This window comes from Stegostoma tigrinum, chromosome 5, assembly GCF_030684315.1.
Source record: "Stegostoma tigrinum isolate sSteTig4 chromosome 5, sSteTig4.hap1, whole genome shotgun sequence".
Lineage (NCBI taxonomy): Eukaryota > Metazoa > Chordata > Chondrichthyes > Orectolobiformes > Stegostomatidae > Stegostoma > Stegostoma tigrinum.
In genome coordinates, this window is record NC_081358.1 from 123,488,109 (window position 1) to 123,505,254 (window position 17,146).

Genomic DNA, 17,146 nt, shown 5'->3' on the forward strand with positions numbered 1-17,146 from the left:
TGGGAGCTCACCTGTAGTCTTGCCAGGGAAGTGTCTAAAGGAGAGGGCAGAGTGTTGGGGAAGCTCATTGGGAGCTGTGCCCAAGTGAGTATCTGAGAGAGGGTGGGTGGAGAGAGGGGAGGGCTGAGAGAATGACCTGGAGCTGGGCCCCAGGTGAGTATCTGAGGGAGGGAGAGAGGGGAGGGCTGAGAGAATGACCTGGAGCTGTGCCCAGTTGAGTATCTGAGGGAGAGAGAGAGAGAGAGAGAGAGGGTGGGTGGGTGGAGAGAGGGGAGGGCTGAGAGAATGACCTGGAGCTGTGCCCAGGTGAGTATCTGAGGGAGGGAGAGAGGGGAGGGCTGAGAGAATGACCTGGAGCTGTGCCCAGGTGAGTATCTGAGGGAGGGAGAGAGGGGAGGGCTGTGAGAATGACCTGGAGCTGTGCCCAGGTGAGTATCTGAGGGAGGGAGAGAGAGAGAGAGAGAGAGGGTGGGTGGGTGAGTGGGTGGAGAGAGGGGAGGGCTGAGAGAATGACCTGGAGCTGTGCCCAGGTGAGTATCTGAGGGAGAGGGAGAGAGAGAGAGAGAGAGAGGGTGGGTGGGTGGAGAGAGGGGAGGGCTGTGAGAATGACCTGGAGCTGTGCCCAGGTGAGTATCTGAGGGGGGGGGGAGAGAGAGAGAGAGAGAGAGAGGGAGAGGGTGGGTGGGTGGGTGAGTGGGTGGAGAGAGGGGAGGGCTGAGAGAATGACCTGGAGCCGCGCCCAGGTGAGTATCTGAGGGAGGGGAGGGCTGAGAGAATGACCTGAAGCCGCGCCCAGGTGAGGAAGGGGGCGGGTGCACACCCAGACAGTCTAAAGCCGGCAGCTGGGAAATAAGGGGACGCCAGACTGCGAAGGCAGTAGGGGAAGAGAGTCCATTCTTAAAAGAAGAAAGTTTCCTCGGACGAGAATTACTTTATTTTCCCCGACCCTAGATTCTGTGTTTTGTAAACGCGCAAAAATTTAATCGACTCCCCCCACCCCCATTTCCACAGCTAACTTTTTTTTGTCGGAACTTTCAGATTTTTTTAAATCAAAAATTTAACTTCACATTTTTTTCTTTCTGGTGTGTCTTATTTTGTGCGATATATAAATTTTAACGCGATTTTCGTACTTTTTTTTGGAAGGCGTTTTTACAAAAAAGTTATTTTTTTCTGTAAGAAAAGCTACGTTTGTTTTTACACGCGCGCTCAGAATTTTTTTTTGAAATAAATTTGTTTTGCAAACACACCCAGAAAGCCACACATACCCTCCCTCTGCCATAAAGTTCCAGGGGCGATTTTCGAACGGCTTACTTCCAGGTGGAAATTCCCGGGCAATGGCGGCGTGTCTCCTCCTGCTGCTGGTAAGAAAGTTTACTTCACGAAATTGGCGATTTTATTTTTATTTTTAACTTGTTTGCACCCCCCCCCCCCCGGCCCATTCCCTTCCCTTCAACTCTGTTTTTGCTGGGCGTTTTAAAAGCAGGAAAGTTGCAAATGAGCCCACAGTTTGGATAACTTCGAAATATTCATGGGTCATAAATTAACTTAATCCCACCAGTTTAATAAAGTAAAACGGCGGCGATAATAATTTCTCTTTTTTTTCAAAAAAGGTTAGTGGTCACTTTGTGTCTGTGTTCTGATGCCTTTTCTTTTGATATTTTTTAAACCATTTAGGATTGTGTTTCCACATGAAGCAATGCTTCAGTCCTTTTTTTTAGTTTTAATTTTCTTTTGAAAGGTAACTTCTGATTTGAGAAACGTGAATTTCAACTGTAACCAAATTTTACCTGGTGAGACTGTACCAGGTGGTCACTTAATTTTGTTTTATGCTCAAGTTAAGTTGTTGCCTGGTTTTCTTACTCTGCCTCTAAAAATCTCAACATTTGTTTTGGAAAAAAGTCATTACGTACAGTGCAAAATTTACACACACTTTTTGAGACAAAATGCGGGTACCCTTGATGTGTCACAACACTGAGAAATTACTGGTGTCATTTCCAAAATTACTTTGCTTTTTTTCCCCCCTTCTGTGTCTGAACTCTTCAAAACTCGTTTTGGTGTATGGGATTTTGTTTTTTTTTTCTTGAACTGCTAGGTAATACTTTTAAGGTTATCATAAAATCTGTGGCAAAAACAAAGTTACTGGAAAAACTCAGCAAGTCTGGCAGCATCTGTGATTTTGTGTTCTGAGGAAGGGTCACTGGACCCGAAATGTTAACTCTGTTTATTCCTGTCACAGATGCTGCCAGACCTGCTGAGCTTTTCCAGCAACTTCGTATTTGTTCCTGATTTACAGCATCTGCAGTTCTTTTGGTTTTTGTGGGGTAGGTAGTGCTCAAACCAGACATTCTGGTCCAGAGGTTGGCACACAACCTATGCCAATGAGCCCAGAGGGTGCATCCTTTACAGAGTTTCCATTTGGCTGCCGTATAAAACAAAACACAGCAAATAAAAATGCAATCCTTTGCATCTGAGATGAAGATTTCAACCGTGGTGTAATCCTTTTGCAGTATTGATTATTTTATTTCATTGGCCTGCAAAAGAGAATTTTAAAAATGGGGCATGATTTTCTGACTGGCAAGAATGTTTGTTTGTTGTATAGGAAGTTTCCGCCTTAAAATGTTGAGCATTTATTGCCATTTGATATTTTCTGTATTTTATAGTTAGACAGTATTAACTTTTTCAGCTATGACATAATTGCAAATGCTAATGATCTCAGCTCTCCATTTTTATTGCTTGATGGTTTTTAGTTTTGCTGGGATTTTCCTTGCAGGTTTCAGAATTATGATTGAAATGGGGTTACTGAGTTTGCAAGTTGGCAAGACAGGTGATATGTATCCTTCCAAATCAGACTTTTAAACCCCTGTTTTGGCTTGGATGTGGGGGATTTGGGGGTTGGGTATTGAGGAGCCACTCTTGCTTCAATGCAGCAGTAACCCTCGGGAGGCTGGTGGGTTTCTTGGAGGGAATATTTGAAGTGTGTGGGCCCTCCTCGTGCATGTGATCCCACAGTTAGGGCATAGAGTCTCTGTCTATCTTGTAAGACTCCAGGAGCAGAATCAGACCATTGAGTCTGGTCTGCCATCAAATTAGATGATGGTTGATCTGATGATTCGCCACTCCACTTCCCTGCCTTTTCTTCATAACCCCTGATTCCCTTACTGATTGTCTGTCTTAACCCTCATTGTGCTTAATGACCCAGCCTCAACAGTAAAGAATTCCACGGATTTATAATTCTCAGACGAAATTCCCCCTCATGCCTCCCTTCTAAATGTGCGAGCCCTTATTCCGAGATGATGCCCTCTGTGTTCCTAGACTCTTCCACAAGAAGGAAACAACCTCTCCACATCTATCCTGTTAAGCCCCCGAAGAATCTTGTATGTTTCAATCTGGTCCCCTCTCGTTCTTCTAAACACAGCCTCTCGGCGGAAGCTGCCTTCACTTACACTGACAGCGATCATATGCAGAGGAGGAGAGAGTGCTAGTAGCTTTGCAAATGTTTGAAATGCCAGCATGTATAAAAGAATCACCACTAATTGCAACTTTTAATTGGTTTTTTTGCCTCCATCATGTAACCAGTAATGTCGTGGTTTATTCCCCAGTGCCAGGTTATGCCAGGAATGATAGTATCTTTCAATCTTCACCACAACACGTGCTTTCTGAGCCTTTGGTTCTTTAATGCCGTCCTCTAGGGGACCAGAAAAGTCCAGTCATTGATATTTTTTTCCAAAAGAGACGTTACTATCCACCTTTAATGCAGGTGAGACTCGAACCCAGGTCTCCTGTCTCCGAGGTAGCGACACTACTACTGCGCCACAAGAGCCCTGTCCTTATTCTAATCTTATTCCAGCTTGAATTATTTATCATGTAACAGGAGCCCACCGATTTCCTGAAGTTACAAATTTCTTTTTCGTTACTGGAAATGTTGAGAAATCCAACCAGGCATGTCTGTTTTTCTCTCCCCTAGAAGTGGTGGGAACTGCTACTAATATAAATGCACAAATGCTGAATTCTTCTGGCAAACAACAATGGGTTTAACGTGCCAGCAATTGATGGAGAAAGTTTGATTGTTTTTATTTTAGAATGTTTAACACGTATTAGTGTCTAACTAACAAATCAATTTGTGGTGGAGAAGATGGACATCATATATGTTATTGAAAGCCTGGTAAACATGGTAATCCATCTTCAAACACCCCCATGTGTAACCTCTAGAAGTGGCTGCATTTGTGCTGTTTAAATCGTAAACATGGGAATGTTTTAAATATCATCTCTGTTTAAGTTTTTGTTTGCAAGTGTTCTGTAGATTTTGAAAAAAATTCCAGAAATTTAAGTATCTCCATTCTGAACATATACCTTACCCTCTATAATCTACAGAATGTTCTAGTTCCCAAAGGCAGCTAGATTGGCATGGTCTCAAAGCTGTGCTTAAACATTAGTTTTCTGAAGGAGGGTCTTGACCTGAAATGTCAGCTTTCCTGCTCCTCTGCTGTTTGGCTTGCTGTGTTCATCCACCTCTACCCCCTATTATCTCAGATTCTCCAACATCGGCACTTCCTACTATCTCTGTGCTTAAACATCATTGACTTTCGGATCCTGATAGTTTCATTAATGTTATTGTCCTAACTTTTTCTGCTGTCCTATTAATAGTCAAAGCCTTTACTAAATTTTATACATATCAAAAGCGGGGGAGGCAGTGGCCTAGTGGTATTATTGCTGGAATGTTAATCCAGAGACCCAGGTAATATTCTAGGGACCTGGGTTCAAATCTTGCCATAGCAGATGGTAGAATTTGAATTCAATAAATTTCTGGAATTAAGAGCCTAATGATGTCCATTGTTGGAAAAGCCCATCTGGTTCACTAATGTCGTTTAGGGAAGGAAACTGCCATCCTTACCTGGTCTGGCCTACATGTGACTCCAGACCCACAGCAGTAGGGTTCCAGCCCCGAAGAAGGGTTATACCCGAAACGTTGACTGCTCCTTTCCTCCACATGCTGCCTGGCCACCTGTGTTCTTCCAGCCTCCCGTTTGTCGGCCTTGGATTCCAGCATTTGTAGTGTTTTTGTCTTTAACCGCAGCAATGTGGCTCACTCTGGGCATTTAGGGGTGGGTAATAAATGCTGCCCAGCCAGTGACGCCCTCATCCTGTTAATGAATAAAGAAAAAAGAATATCGTTTGTTCTTAAGTCACGAAATTCATAGACTGCAGAAAAGACCCTTTGGCCCATCAAGAGTGCACCAAAATAACTACCACTAAAAGCATGCTAATCCCAATTTCCTGCACTTCTGATTTGATTTAGATTTTGTCGTCGTGTGTAATATACAATAGGAACGCAACAAAATACAGTGACAAGCTTCCCCTTGTCCCATATCCTTGACTGTTATGATATTTGAAGTACTCGTCCAAATATTTTTTAAACATTAGGCTTCTAGCCTCTGCTACCTTCCCCAGGCAATGTATTCCAGATATCCTCTGCGATTTTCGTTTGTGTTTGTAAGTAAAGGGATGTTTTAGGCAGTAGTTGAGGAATTATTAAGCAGGGGTAGAGATATATAGTGATTGCTCATTCTTTTTCTGATTGATGACATGGGGAAATATCTTTACTAATGCAGTGAGTGGTTAGGATTTGAAATGCTCAGCTTGATAGGGCAGAGCTGATAGACTCAAAACGGAATAAGTGTTAAAATAGCGGTGAAAGCCCTGCTCGTGCACTTTATCTGGACTCCCCTGTTTTGAAGATTCAAAACCCACCTGTGATGTGCAGTACTATTCTAATCTATATCACTCCCACACTTCTGTCGTAACCATGCTTCACAAGGTTCTAAGTTATGTGCAGCACACTTTTGGCCGCCCTGTTTTTGAGGGTGGTATTACATAAATGGGAGGTTTTTAAAATACATACATTGCTTTGATTACAAAAATGGTGGTAACATTCTAAAAAGGCTGTCTGAGCGGGAGAAATGTTATTTGCTTTTCGTGTACAGTAAGTTTTTGCAGACTAGCCTCTTGAGCGTGTGTGTCTACCCCAACCCAATAAGGAGCTAGCTCAACAGTTAGACCTGAAAGCTTCACGGGTAGCTTTATAGTTTACTCTTTTGCTGTTTTGCAAGTCAAGAATGATTCCTTTCTTTGTAGTTGTAACTGGAATATGTGCTTTTGTGAGCTGAGGAATGGTCTAGTTGGTAAAATTTTCTTCTTGGGGAGAAAATACCAGAAATTTAAATGGTTGCTGCTGATATTTACTTTGTTAAACAACGTGTGAAATGTTACTTTTTCTCAAAGGTAGCTGAATTTCTGGGATAATTCTGTTTACTGTTATCTATTTTGGTTAGATTTTTTTGGGATTTTGGTGAATTGAGGGTGTTCCGTGGCTACGATTGGCCATGATGGGTTGTATGATGTAATGCTGCTCTGATTTTTTCTCTCTTCTATTTTGTTGAAAGTTTTAATTGCACCTTTTTTAAAGTCAATCTTACGCTGACATGAAAAGCCGCAGCACTTTTCAGTATTCAGAGTCTCCCGTTCCTTTTTCTAATATAAAAAAAGATTAGCTACTATTTAGGTTTTGCTGGGCATTTATCTGGGCACCTTCCCAGCCACCTTGTTGACAAGATATTTTCTGTTCTATTTTATGTTGGTTCACACTTCTATAAAGCAGATGAGAATTGAATTTGTCCATCGTGGTTCAGAGTGGCATCCACCACGACTCCTGTGCAACACTGGATGAAAGCCACAGTATTGGTCTGTGGTTAAGCAGAATAGGAATAGGTTAGGGCCGTTCAGTTCCTTGTCCTGGTTCAGTCATTTAGTTTGATCATAGCTGATCCATAACTCCACTTAATATTTGCTCCACATTCCTTGATACCTTTCAATAATCTGTTGATTTGTTATTTTGAAAATTTCATTCGGTCCTTCAAGCTTTCTCCACCATTCTTCATGATCATGGCTGATAGTCCAACTCAACAGCCTAATCCTGCTTACTCCCCATGACCTTTGACCCAGTTTGCCCCCAAGTGTTATATCTGGTTGCCTCTTGAATATATTCAGATGTTTTGGCATCAACTACTTCCTGTGGTAATGAATTCCATGGGCTCACCAATCTTTGGGTGAAGAAACGTCTCCTCATCTCCGCCCTATCCTGAATCCTGAGACTCCAGACCCCTGATTCTGGGTGCACCAACCATCGGGAGCACCCTCCCTGCATTTACCCTGTCTAGTCCTGTTAGAGTTTTATAAGTCTCTGAGATTCTCTCCCCCCACCCCCCCCCCCCTCCCCCCGCCCCATTCATTTGAACTCCGGTGAAAACAACCCCAACCTTGTCAATCTCTCCTCATATGTCAGACCTGCTATCCCCTGGTAAATCTTTGCTGCGCTTCCTCAAGATCAAGTACATCCCTCCTCAGAAAAGGAGACCAAAACTGCACCCAGCATTCCAGATGTGGTCTCACCAAGGCCCTGTCTAACTGCAACAACACATCCCTGCTCCTGTACTCAAAACCTCTTGCAATGAAGGCCAACATACCATTTGCCACCTTTACCACCTACTGCACCTGCATGCTTACCTTCAGCAACTAGTGTACAATGACACCAGGTCTCCCTGCATGCCATTCAGGTAGTAATCTGCCTTCTTGTTTTTACTTCCGAAGTGCATAACCTCTAGTTTATCCAAATTGTACAGCATCTGCCATACTTCCTGATTCACCCCTAAATGGATGTTGTTGTGATTCCTGAAGCCCCATGATCTTAAAGAAGGAAAAATACTTCCCAATGACCTCTTTGTAAATGATTGTAAAAGACCTTCACTTAGAGTAACAAAATAAATCAAAACATAAGTGTATTAATTACCTGTAAATTGTAGAAAACAAATCCCACTTAAACAAAAGGGAGACCTGTGCCAGGAATACATATGGTTGCATGTCTATGGAGATGACAATATAAAGTTGAAAGTCTGTCTCCTCCCAATGTTCACAGCTTCCTATCTCTTGCCAGGGCCAGCATTTGTTGCCCACTCTTTAATTGCCATTCAGTTAAATGACTTGCATAACCATTTCGAGGCTAGTTAAGAGTAAATATTTGCTTTGGATCTGGAACCAGCTATAAATCAAAAACAACAAGGAGGACCGATTTATAAAATGTGAGGCTGGATGAACACAGCAGGCCCAGCAGCATCTCCGGAGCACAAAAGCTGACGTTTTGGGCCTAGACCCTTCATCAGAGAGGGGGATGGGGTCCATCATGGGCCTCCTGCAGTGCCACAATGATGCCACCGGAAGGTTGCAGGAACAGCAACTCGTATTCCGCTTGGGAACCCTGCAGCCCAATGGTATCAATGTGGACTTCACCAGCTTCAAAATCTCCCCTTCCCCCACTGCACCATACAACCAGTCCAGCTCTTCCCCTCCACCCACTGCATCCCAAAACCAGTCCAACCCGTCTCTGCTTCCCTAACCTGTTCTTCCTCTCACCCATCCCTTCCTCCCACCTCAAGCCGCACCTCCATCTCCTACCTGCTAACCTCATCCCACCTCTTTGACCTGTCCGTCTTCCCTGGACTGACCCATCCCCTCCTACCTCTCCACCTATACTCTCCTCTCCACCTATCTTCTTTTCTTTCCATCTTCGGTCTGCCTCCCCCCTCTCTCCCTATTTATTCCAGACCCCTCTCCCCATCCCTCTCTCTGATGAAGTGTCTAGGCCCAAAACGTCAGCTTTTGTGCTCCTGAGATGCTGCTGGGCCTGCTGTGTTCATCCAGCCTCACATTTTATTATCTTGGATTCTCCAGCATCTGTAGTTCCCATTATCAAGGAGGACAGATTTCCTTCCCTGTAGGATACTAATTTCACTAAATAATGTTAGTGTTAATAAACTGATTTCCCTCCAGTGTAGGGCATTATTGATCCAGATGGGTATTTACAATAACCAATGCTAGTTTAAAGATCATCCTGATAGAAATCACCTTATTATATTCCAGATTTTAATAATTGAATCACCTGACTTGGTGGAATTTGAACTCATGAACCAAAAAGTTAGAAGCTGAAAGAATTGTGGGTGCTGTAAATCAGGAACAAAAACAAAGTTACTGGAAAGGCTCAGTTTGTTTTGCTCTGCTCAGCTCAGTTCTGATGAAAGGTCACTGGACCCGAAATTTTTACTCTGATTTTTTTTTTCCTTCAGAGATGCTGCCAGATCTGCTGAGCTTTTCCAGCAACTTTGTTTTTGAGCCAAAATGTTAGTCTGGTTCAGGATTATTTATTCAAAGATGCGTCCAGAGCATCGCCGTTAGTCCTGTTGAGGGACTTTTCTACTTCTGGGCTTAGCTTTAATGAAAGGTCACTTGTGAAATGTTAGTTTAGTTTTGCACTTTGCACATAATGACCAGACGTGGTTTTTAACTTGTTTTTTGTTGACTTCTGCCTTTTTGTTTTTGTTCCTTTTATAAAATATATCAAATGTTAAAACGAAAGTTGTGTGCAGTTTTTATTTTGCATGTTTCCACCGTGGTACTTGTAGTGTAAAATTGCTTCTGAAACTGAACTTTATTTCATTTGACTATATATTATGCGTTTTTCAGATGCTCACAGACTTTGGTGAAGCATGTGTCAGCAAATCTGTTGATGTAACTGTGCAGAGCCCGGATGTTAAACAAGAACAAATAATTTCAAAAGGTAAAGCAGTTCTGAGTACTTGGAAATCTGTGACTTTCATTGCTCTACCACTCTCTGTTAGTCGTGCTTTTGCAATGCTATCACTCTTTCTTTTTTTTAAAATCTTGCAACTTTGACGAATCTTTTTCATTTGTCCTAATTGACCTGACACAGCATCATATTTTATTCTGAAAACTCTCCTTTGGGGACCTTTTTTTATTTGATGTTTTGTTCTATTAATGGCCTTCTGTAACTGCAGGTGATCGCTTTTTTAGGGTGAGAAACGAAGAAATTCCGCCCCCCCTGTCTGAAGTCATCGTGGGTATCACCTTTCAGCTTCAATGTTTGGTCTCAGCAGCTTTCATTGGCAGATGATTCCACAGGCTCACTGTTCTCTAGGTGAAGACATTCCTCCTCATCCCAGTCCTAAATGATGTACCCCAGATCCTTGCTTCAGCCTCTTTTTAAAAAAAGATACAGATTAGGCTGTTGAGGACTGAGATGAGGAGAAATATCTTCACCGAGAGAGTGGTGAGCCTGTGAAATTCCCTGCTGTGGAACGCGGTTGAGGCCAAAGCACTGAATGTTTTCAAGAAGTAGTTAGGTATGGTTCTTGGGCTAAAGGGTTCACAGGGTATGGGAAGAAGCTGGGGAACAGCATATTGATTTAGATGATCAGCCAAAATAGCACAGCAGGGGCTGCTTGGCCTGGTGTGTGCATCCAGCTCCACGCTTTCTAATCTCATTTCTCCAGCATCTGCAGTTCCCATTATCTCTTATTCTATCCCTTGCATTTTTATGTATGTATACTTTTTGTATTTGTTATTCTCTAACTACGTTGCATGGAAGACTTCAAGAGATAGTTCTGCTAGCATCAAATTAGGAAACATGAATTAATAAGTAACCATGTCCTTTTCTGTTTGTCTTTTTTAATGCAGTGAATTTGGAACATTGTCAAAAAGATATATTACAAATAAGCACCGATGATCCAGATTTTGCTGTGAAGCTTGATGGTTCCTTATATGCAACTCGAGCTCTGCATATCAGTGAACAACGGAATTTTAAGATTAATGTACAAGATGCAGTGACACTGGTGCATTGCACAATTCAAGTGCATCTGTTGACCCACCCAAACCCACAGGTGAACAACTTGCTTTACTTTTTAAGCGCTACCCCTGTGACTTCAGCAAACCATGCTCAGTAATGGTTAATTAGCTTGAATGCTAGTGGAAATTAGTGTGACCGAGTCCCACGGTAGAAAATGATAATGTGACTCTGCTGTTTCTTGTTTGTGCAAAAACGAACCAGTTTTGTGTGCTACTTGCTTTTGCTTCCAGTGGACTGATTCACCAAGTTGTTGCCTGGGGTGGAGCATTTTTGCTTTTGCATTGAAGAAAGACTCGATAGGCTCTAGTTATTTTCTCAGTAGCATAGAAGACTGAAGGGGACCTGATAAAGGTGTGTAAGATTTATGAGGGGCATGGGCAAGGTGAATACGAAGAAGCTATTCCCCATGTAGAAGGACCAATAATAAGGTGCATCAATTTAAGTTGAAAGATTTAGAAAGGGCTTGAGGAAACCTTTTTTTTTATTTTTGTTTCATCCAGAGGGTAGTGGGGTCCACTGTGGAACTCTGCAAAATTGTTTGTGCTAAGCATTCAAGTGGGGGTGTGGAATGCACTGCCTGGGAGGATAGTTGATGTAAGTAACCTCACAACCTTTTTAAGAAGTATGTAGATGAGCACTTGAAACGTCCTAAAATTCAAGGCTATGGGCCCAGTACAGGCAGGTGAGACTAGTGTGGAGAGGTTGGCACAGACCCAATGGCCTGAGAGGATTCTGACTCTGGATTGTGCTCATGGCTGTTTGAGAGCTCTCGTGTGACCAGAACATAACTGCTTTAATTCCAGCTGGACTCACCAGGTACAATGGCCAGGGACTACTCGGCTTTCACTGGTATAGCTGTCTTACTGTATCAGCCCATTGTTCGGGAGGGTCCAGCTCTGATCTCCTGCTTGGTTTGGGGTGGGGGTGGTGTGAAATAGGGAGGGTATGGGAGGTGGGTGTGGAGAAGGAGGAGAGAAGAGTTTACTGATATCCTGTCACTATTCTAGAGCCTGGAATTCTGTTCCTAGGGCTTTTACTACAATGGTTCTGTCAATGTGTTTTTTTAATCATTTTGTAAATCTGTGTTGACTTAAGGCTCAGTAGGAGGGACTTGTTCTTGAGATTCTAACTTCCTCAGAGAGGGTGACAGTCTGTCATTTCCAGGCTATCAATCCAGACCCAGGCAATGTTCTGGGATTCTGGTTTCGAATCCTGTTGTGACTAGTGATGGAATATTAATTCACCAATAATCTCTGGGATCAAGAGTCAAATAATGACCATGAAGCCACAGCCAGCTATTAGAGAATGCATCTGATTCACTAATGTCCCTTTTAGGGAAGGAAATTGTTGTCATCACCTGGTCTGACCTCCATGTGACTCCAAACTACAGCAATGTGATTTAGCTGCTTCCCCCCCCACACACACGAGCTGGTAGGATTTGCTAATAAATGCCAGCCCAGCCAGTGGTGCCCACATCCTGTGAATTAATTTTAAAGAAAACACTTACAGAGGCTTGAGCACGTAATGCAGACTCACTCCCTGAGTGAGTGCCTTTCAGATGAAATGTTAGGTCAAGATGGCACAGTGGTTAGCACTGCTGCTTCTTAGCACCAGGGATGTGGGTTCCATGTTCAGGCCACTGTCTGTGTGGAATTTGCATTGTTCTCCTCGCATCTGCCTGGGTTTCCTCCCACAGTCTGAAGACATACAGGTTAGGTAGATTGGCCATGCTAAATTGTTCGTAATGTTCAGTTTAGGTACATTAGCTGTAGGGATACAGTTATAGGGTAGGGAGAGGGTGGATCTGGCCAGGATGCTGTTTGGAGGGTTGATGTGGACGTGAGGGGCTGAATGGACTGCTTCCATACTATTGGAATTTTTAAATTCTCGGACTGTGGGCCTTTGTGGCCCAGTCATAGTATTCTTACCCTTGAGCCAGAAACTTGGGTACAAGTGTTGGGTTACATTTCTATAAATCAACTTGTATAGAGTCATGGTGATGTACAACATGGAAACAAACCTTTCAGTTCAACTCATCCATGCAGACTAGTTATCCTAAATTAATCCAGTCGGACTTGTCAGCATTTGGCCTACATCCTTCTAAATCCTTCCTGTTCATATACCAACCCAGATGCCTTTTTATTATTGTAATTGTAATTGTACCAGCCTCCTCCACTTCCTGTGGCAGCTCCTTTCATATGTTCACCACTGTCTAAGTGGAAAAAGTGGTCCCTTAGGTCCTTTTTAAAATCTTTATTTAAACCTTTGCCCTCCAGTTTTGGACTCTGCTACCCTGGGGTAAAGACCTTGGCTATTCACCCTATCCATGCCTCTTATGATTTTATAAACCTTCAGCCTCGGATGCTTCAGATCAAATAGCCCCAGCCTATTCAGCCTCTCCCTATAGCTGAAACCCTCCAGCCACGGCAACATCCTTGTAAATCTTTTCTGAACTCTTTCAATTTCACAATATCCTTCCTATAGCAGGGAAACTAGAAGTTGAATGCAGTATTCCAAAAGTGGCCTAACCGATCTCCTGTACAACTGCAACATGCTCCCCCAACTCTATACTCAAACGCACTTACTAATAAACGAAAGTGTACCAAAAGCTACCTTCACTATCCTGTCTACCTGCAACTCTACTTTCGCGAAACTATGAACATAAAACAAAAACCCCATCAGTTCCCGTTCTAATGGGTGTAGAATGTCTTGTGGTCTGCTTGGGTGTAGAAGTTCTACTTGGTGTCCTGGTTCATGTGTGTCCCTCAAGTAGCATCTCACTCCCTTGGGGGGGGGGCAGTTTTTTGGTTGTGTTTGTGGGACTTTGAGAGAATCACGAGCTGCGTTTACGTCATTGACATTCTTTGAACAAATGTATCTTTTGTTTGTAAAGCTCCTGAGGTTGTGAAGCAGAATAGGATTAACGTTACCTCGTGTCATGCTTAATATTTTCAGCATAAATTAGGAGAACTCATTCGATTCCGACGTGCGGTTGTACTGCGACGTCAGAAACGGAGGTGGAGACCTCTTCCATTTTCTGTCACCGAGAATGATGTTGGACCCTTCCCCCAGTATGTTCAAACTGTAAGTTGCAGCGTTTTTATTCAAGTCAAATTAATGTTATGCGCCCAATTGATGCAGGTTGTGGATAAATCACTTGGGAATAGGAGCAGATATCAGCCATTCAGCCCTGTGTCCCTGCTCCACCCTTCAATACGGACATGACTGATCATCCAACTCTGTACCCTGTTCCTGCTTTCTACCCCTATCCTTTGATTGCTCCAGCCCTTAGAATTATATATAGCTCCTCCTTAGGAACATTCAGTGCATTGGCTTCTGGATTCAGGAGACCGACTTATGGGTCAGGGGTGGGAAGCTTGTGAAGCTCAAAGTCCACATTGAGACTATTGTGTTGTTGGGTTCCCAGGTGAACTTTGAGGTGCTGTCGCTCCAGTTTTTGGTGGCATCGTTGTGACACTGGAGGAAGCCCAGGGAGCGGGAGGGTGAGTTGAAGTGGTTCGCGACCGGGAGGTGTTGTCATTTGTCGCAAACTGAGCCTATCTCAGACTCCAGCATTAGCAGTTCCTACTGTCCCTTTGCAGAATTGAAGCTGGACTCAATCTAATTCTACATCAAAGTCAAAATTCCCAATGACGGTGTATTACATACGTTAGATTGTACTAACCTCAATTAACTCTGACTTCACATGACATGAGGTCCTGGAAACTATGGGAAGCTAGATCTGACGGTTGTTGTGATCTGGTGCAGGTGGTGTTCCCCCTCTTGGAGGTGCTCCTTCATTTTATTTTACCAGATTTCTTTTGGATGGATCCATTGTCATCCTCTGTCGGGTGATATCTATTGTGCTGCCACTCTGGCAGTGCATACATAAGAGTGAAGAGGGCAGATTATGTTAAAATTGAACTGACTCTTGGTTTTTTTTTGTTCCCTCCTCAGATAAAATCAGAGTTTGAGCAGAACTATACGTTGTTCTACAAAATTACTGGGGAAGGAGTAGATCGCCCTCCTTTGGGTTTTTTCCGGATCGAACCCGAGACTGGTAGAATATTTGTGTTGAAGCCTGTGGATCGTGAAGAGTACCCATTGTTTAGGGTAAGTGTCTCTGTTGGCCTCTACCTGTACTTGCAGAAAGTGAGTCAGTCACGTTCTTTTTTGCAACAAGACTTTGAATGAACGACGTAGCTTAATCTCAGGTCATAAGGTAAGTGCCATGGTTCACCATTTGTTAGGTTTTCACCTGCTTGTTACAGATAGCAATGCTGAAGTTTCCATATTGAACTGAGTATTAACTCTTCAAAAACAAAGTTGTTCGATTTTGGTCTCTAATTTACTGGTTTGTAATTAGATAGGTGGTATCATGGTAATGTTATCGGATTGGTAATCTAGAATCCAGGTTAATGCTTGGGGAGAAACAAAACACAGTGGATGCTGGAAATCAAAAACAAACCCAGTCCATGTGGGGAAACTTGGCAGATCTGGCAGTATCTGTGGAGAGAGAAACAGTTAACACTTTTGAGTCCAGTGTGACTCTTCTTCAAAGCAGAATTCTTCAGAAGAGTGTTTTTGGACTGTTAACTCTGTTTTTCTCTAAACGGATGATACCCGAACTGGTGAGCTTCTCTAGCATTTTGTGCTTGATCATGCTCTGGGGATGTGGGTTGCAGTCTCACCGTGACCGTTGGCGGAATTTATTTTCCGTTAATGGAAATTTGGATTTGAAAGTGGTCTCAGTGATGGTGGCCATTAAGCTATCGCTGATGACCTTCCAGGGAAGAAAACTTTCTGTCCTTGCCTTGTGTTGCCTGACCAACAATTCCAGATCTACTCCACTTTAGGTTATCTCTTGCCTACAACCTCTGCATTAGCCTAACAAGCCACTTGGGTAAAGGCCAACTAGGGATGGTCAACAACTGCTGCCCTTGCCAATTGGGTCACACTTAGCGAGTTTTGAGAAGATTTGTAGCTCTGGCTGAGGTTCTGGATGTGAGTTTGCTAGCTGAGCTGGAAGGTTCATTTTCAGATGTTTCGTCACCAATCTAGGTAACATCATCAGTGAGCCTCCTGTGAAGTGCTGGTGTTATGTCCCGCTTTCTATTTATCTGTTTAGGTTTCCTTGGGTTGGTGATTTCATTTCCTGTTCTTTTTCTCTGAGGATGGTAGATGGGCTCCAAATCATGTTTGTTGATGGAGTTCCGGTTGGAATGCCATGCTTCTAGGAATTCTCGTGCGTGTCTCTGTTTGGCTTGTCCTAGGATGGATGTGTTGTCCCAATCAAAGTGGTGTCCTTCCTCATCTGTATGTAAGGATACTTATGATAGTGGGTCATGTCTTTTAACCCAAGGAAACCTAAACAGATAAATAGAAAGCGGGACATAACACCAGCACTTCACTGGAAGCTTGCTGATGATGTTATCTAGATTGGTGACGAAACGTCTGAAAATGAACCTTCCAGCTCATTGGGTCACACCTTTTTATCTTCTTGAGTAGTATCAACCAGATCTGTCTAACTTAACATCCAGTTTTTAGACTCTTGCAGAATACAGAAAGTAATTTGGTAAATTGTTAAAGACCATTGTTGAAGACAAAACACTTTTTCTTAAGGCATGTCAAATTTTAAAAATTCAGTCATGGAACATCGGCTTGGCTCACTGGGCAGCATTTACTGCCTGACCTTAGCTGTCCTTGAACTTGGTGGCTTGCTAGACCTTTTGAATCGGCAATTCAGTGTCAACCACGTTGCTGTGGGTCTGAGGTTGCATGTAGGCCAGACCAAGGTGATGGTTCCAAAGGTGGACAACCATCTGAGAGAAACTTCATCTTGCTCTTATTAGAATGTTGGTGAGCAAAGCCAAAAACATTAACTGTTTGTGTAGTGGCACAGAGCTTGAGAACGGCTGAAAAATCATACATTATAATGAAGCTTTCGTCTTCTGCGCATCAGGACAATCTGCAAGAATACCACAACCAGAACTCTTACAAAGTGTCCTGATGAATGAAAGACAAAAGGCTTGAAAAAAAGCTCTCTTTTTGTTTTCTCTCAGCAATCATTAAACGTACAGAAGATTTTTCTTTTCCTGTTGAGTGGGTATTCAGAGAGGATTCTTCTGTACCTGGAGAGGCAGAGAGCAATCAAGAACTGTTTTTTTTAAAGGGAGGTAATGTCTGACCAACTTGACTGAAAGCTTCAAAGAGGTGACCATGTGTGTAGATGAGAGCAATACATTTGACGCAGTCCACTTGGATGTCAGCAAGGCTTTTGATAAGTCCCAGTGGGGTTGTGCAGGGATCAGTGTTAGGCCTCTTGCTGTTTGTGGTCTGTACAAAATGATTTTAAACTTGAATATAGGAGGGTTGATCAGTAAGTTCGCAGATGAT

At 43.0% G+C, this 17,146-nt stretch overlaps 1 protein-coding gene across 1 annotated transcript in view; it reads left to right on the forward strand.

Moving 5' to 3' along the window:
* The first annotated feature begins 824 nt into the window (after nt 1-824).
* LOC125452120 (desmocollin-3-like) overlaps nt 825-17,146 on the forward strand; it is a 41,283-nt gene continuing 24,961 nt past the window's right edge. Inside the window, exons 1-5 of the mRNA XM_048530139.2 lie at nt 825-1,361; nt 9,571-9,664; nt 10,582-10,784; nt 13,706-13,834; nt 14,708-14,863. Coding sequence (XP_048386096.1) covers nt 1,335-1,361; nt 9,571-9,664; nt 10,582-10,784; nt 13,706-13,834; nt 14,708-14,863 — 609 coding nt within the window. The 5' untranslated portion in view covers nt 825-1,334. The remainder of the gene's footprint in view (nt 1,362-9,570; nt 9,665-10,581; nt 10,785-13,705; nt 13,835-14,707; nt 14,864-17,146) is intronic.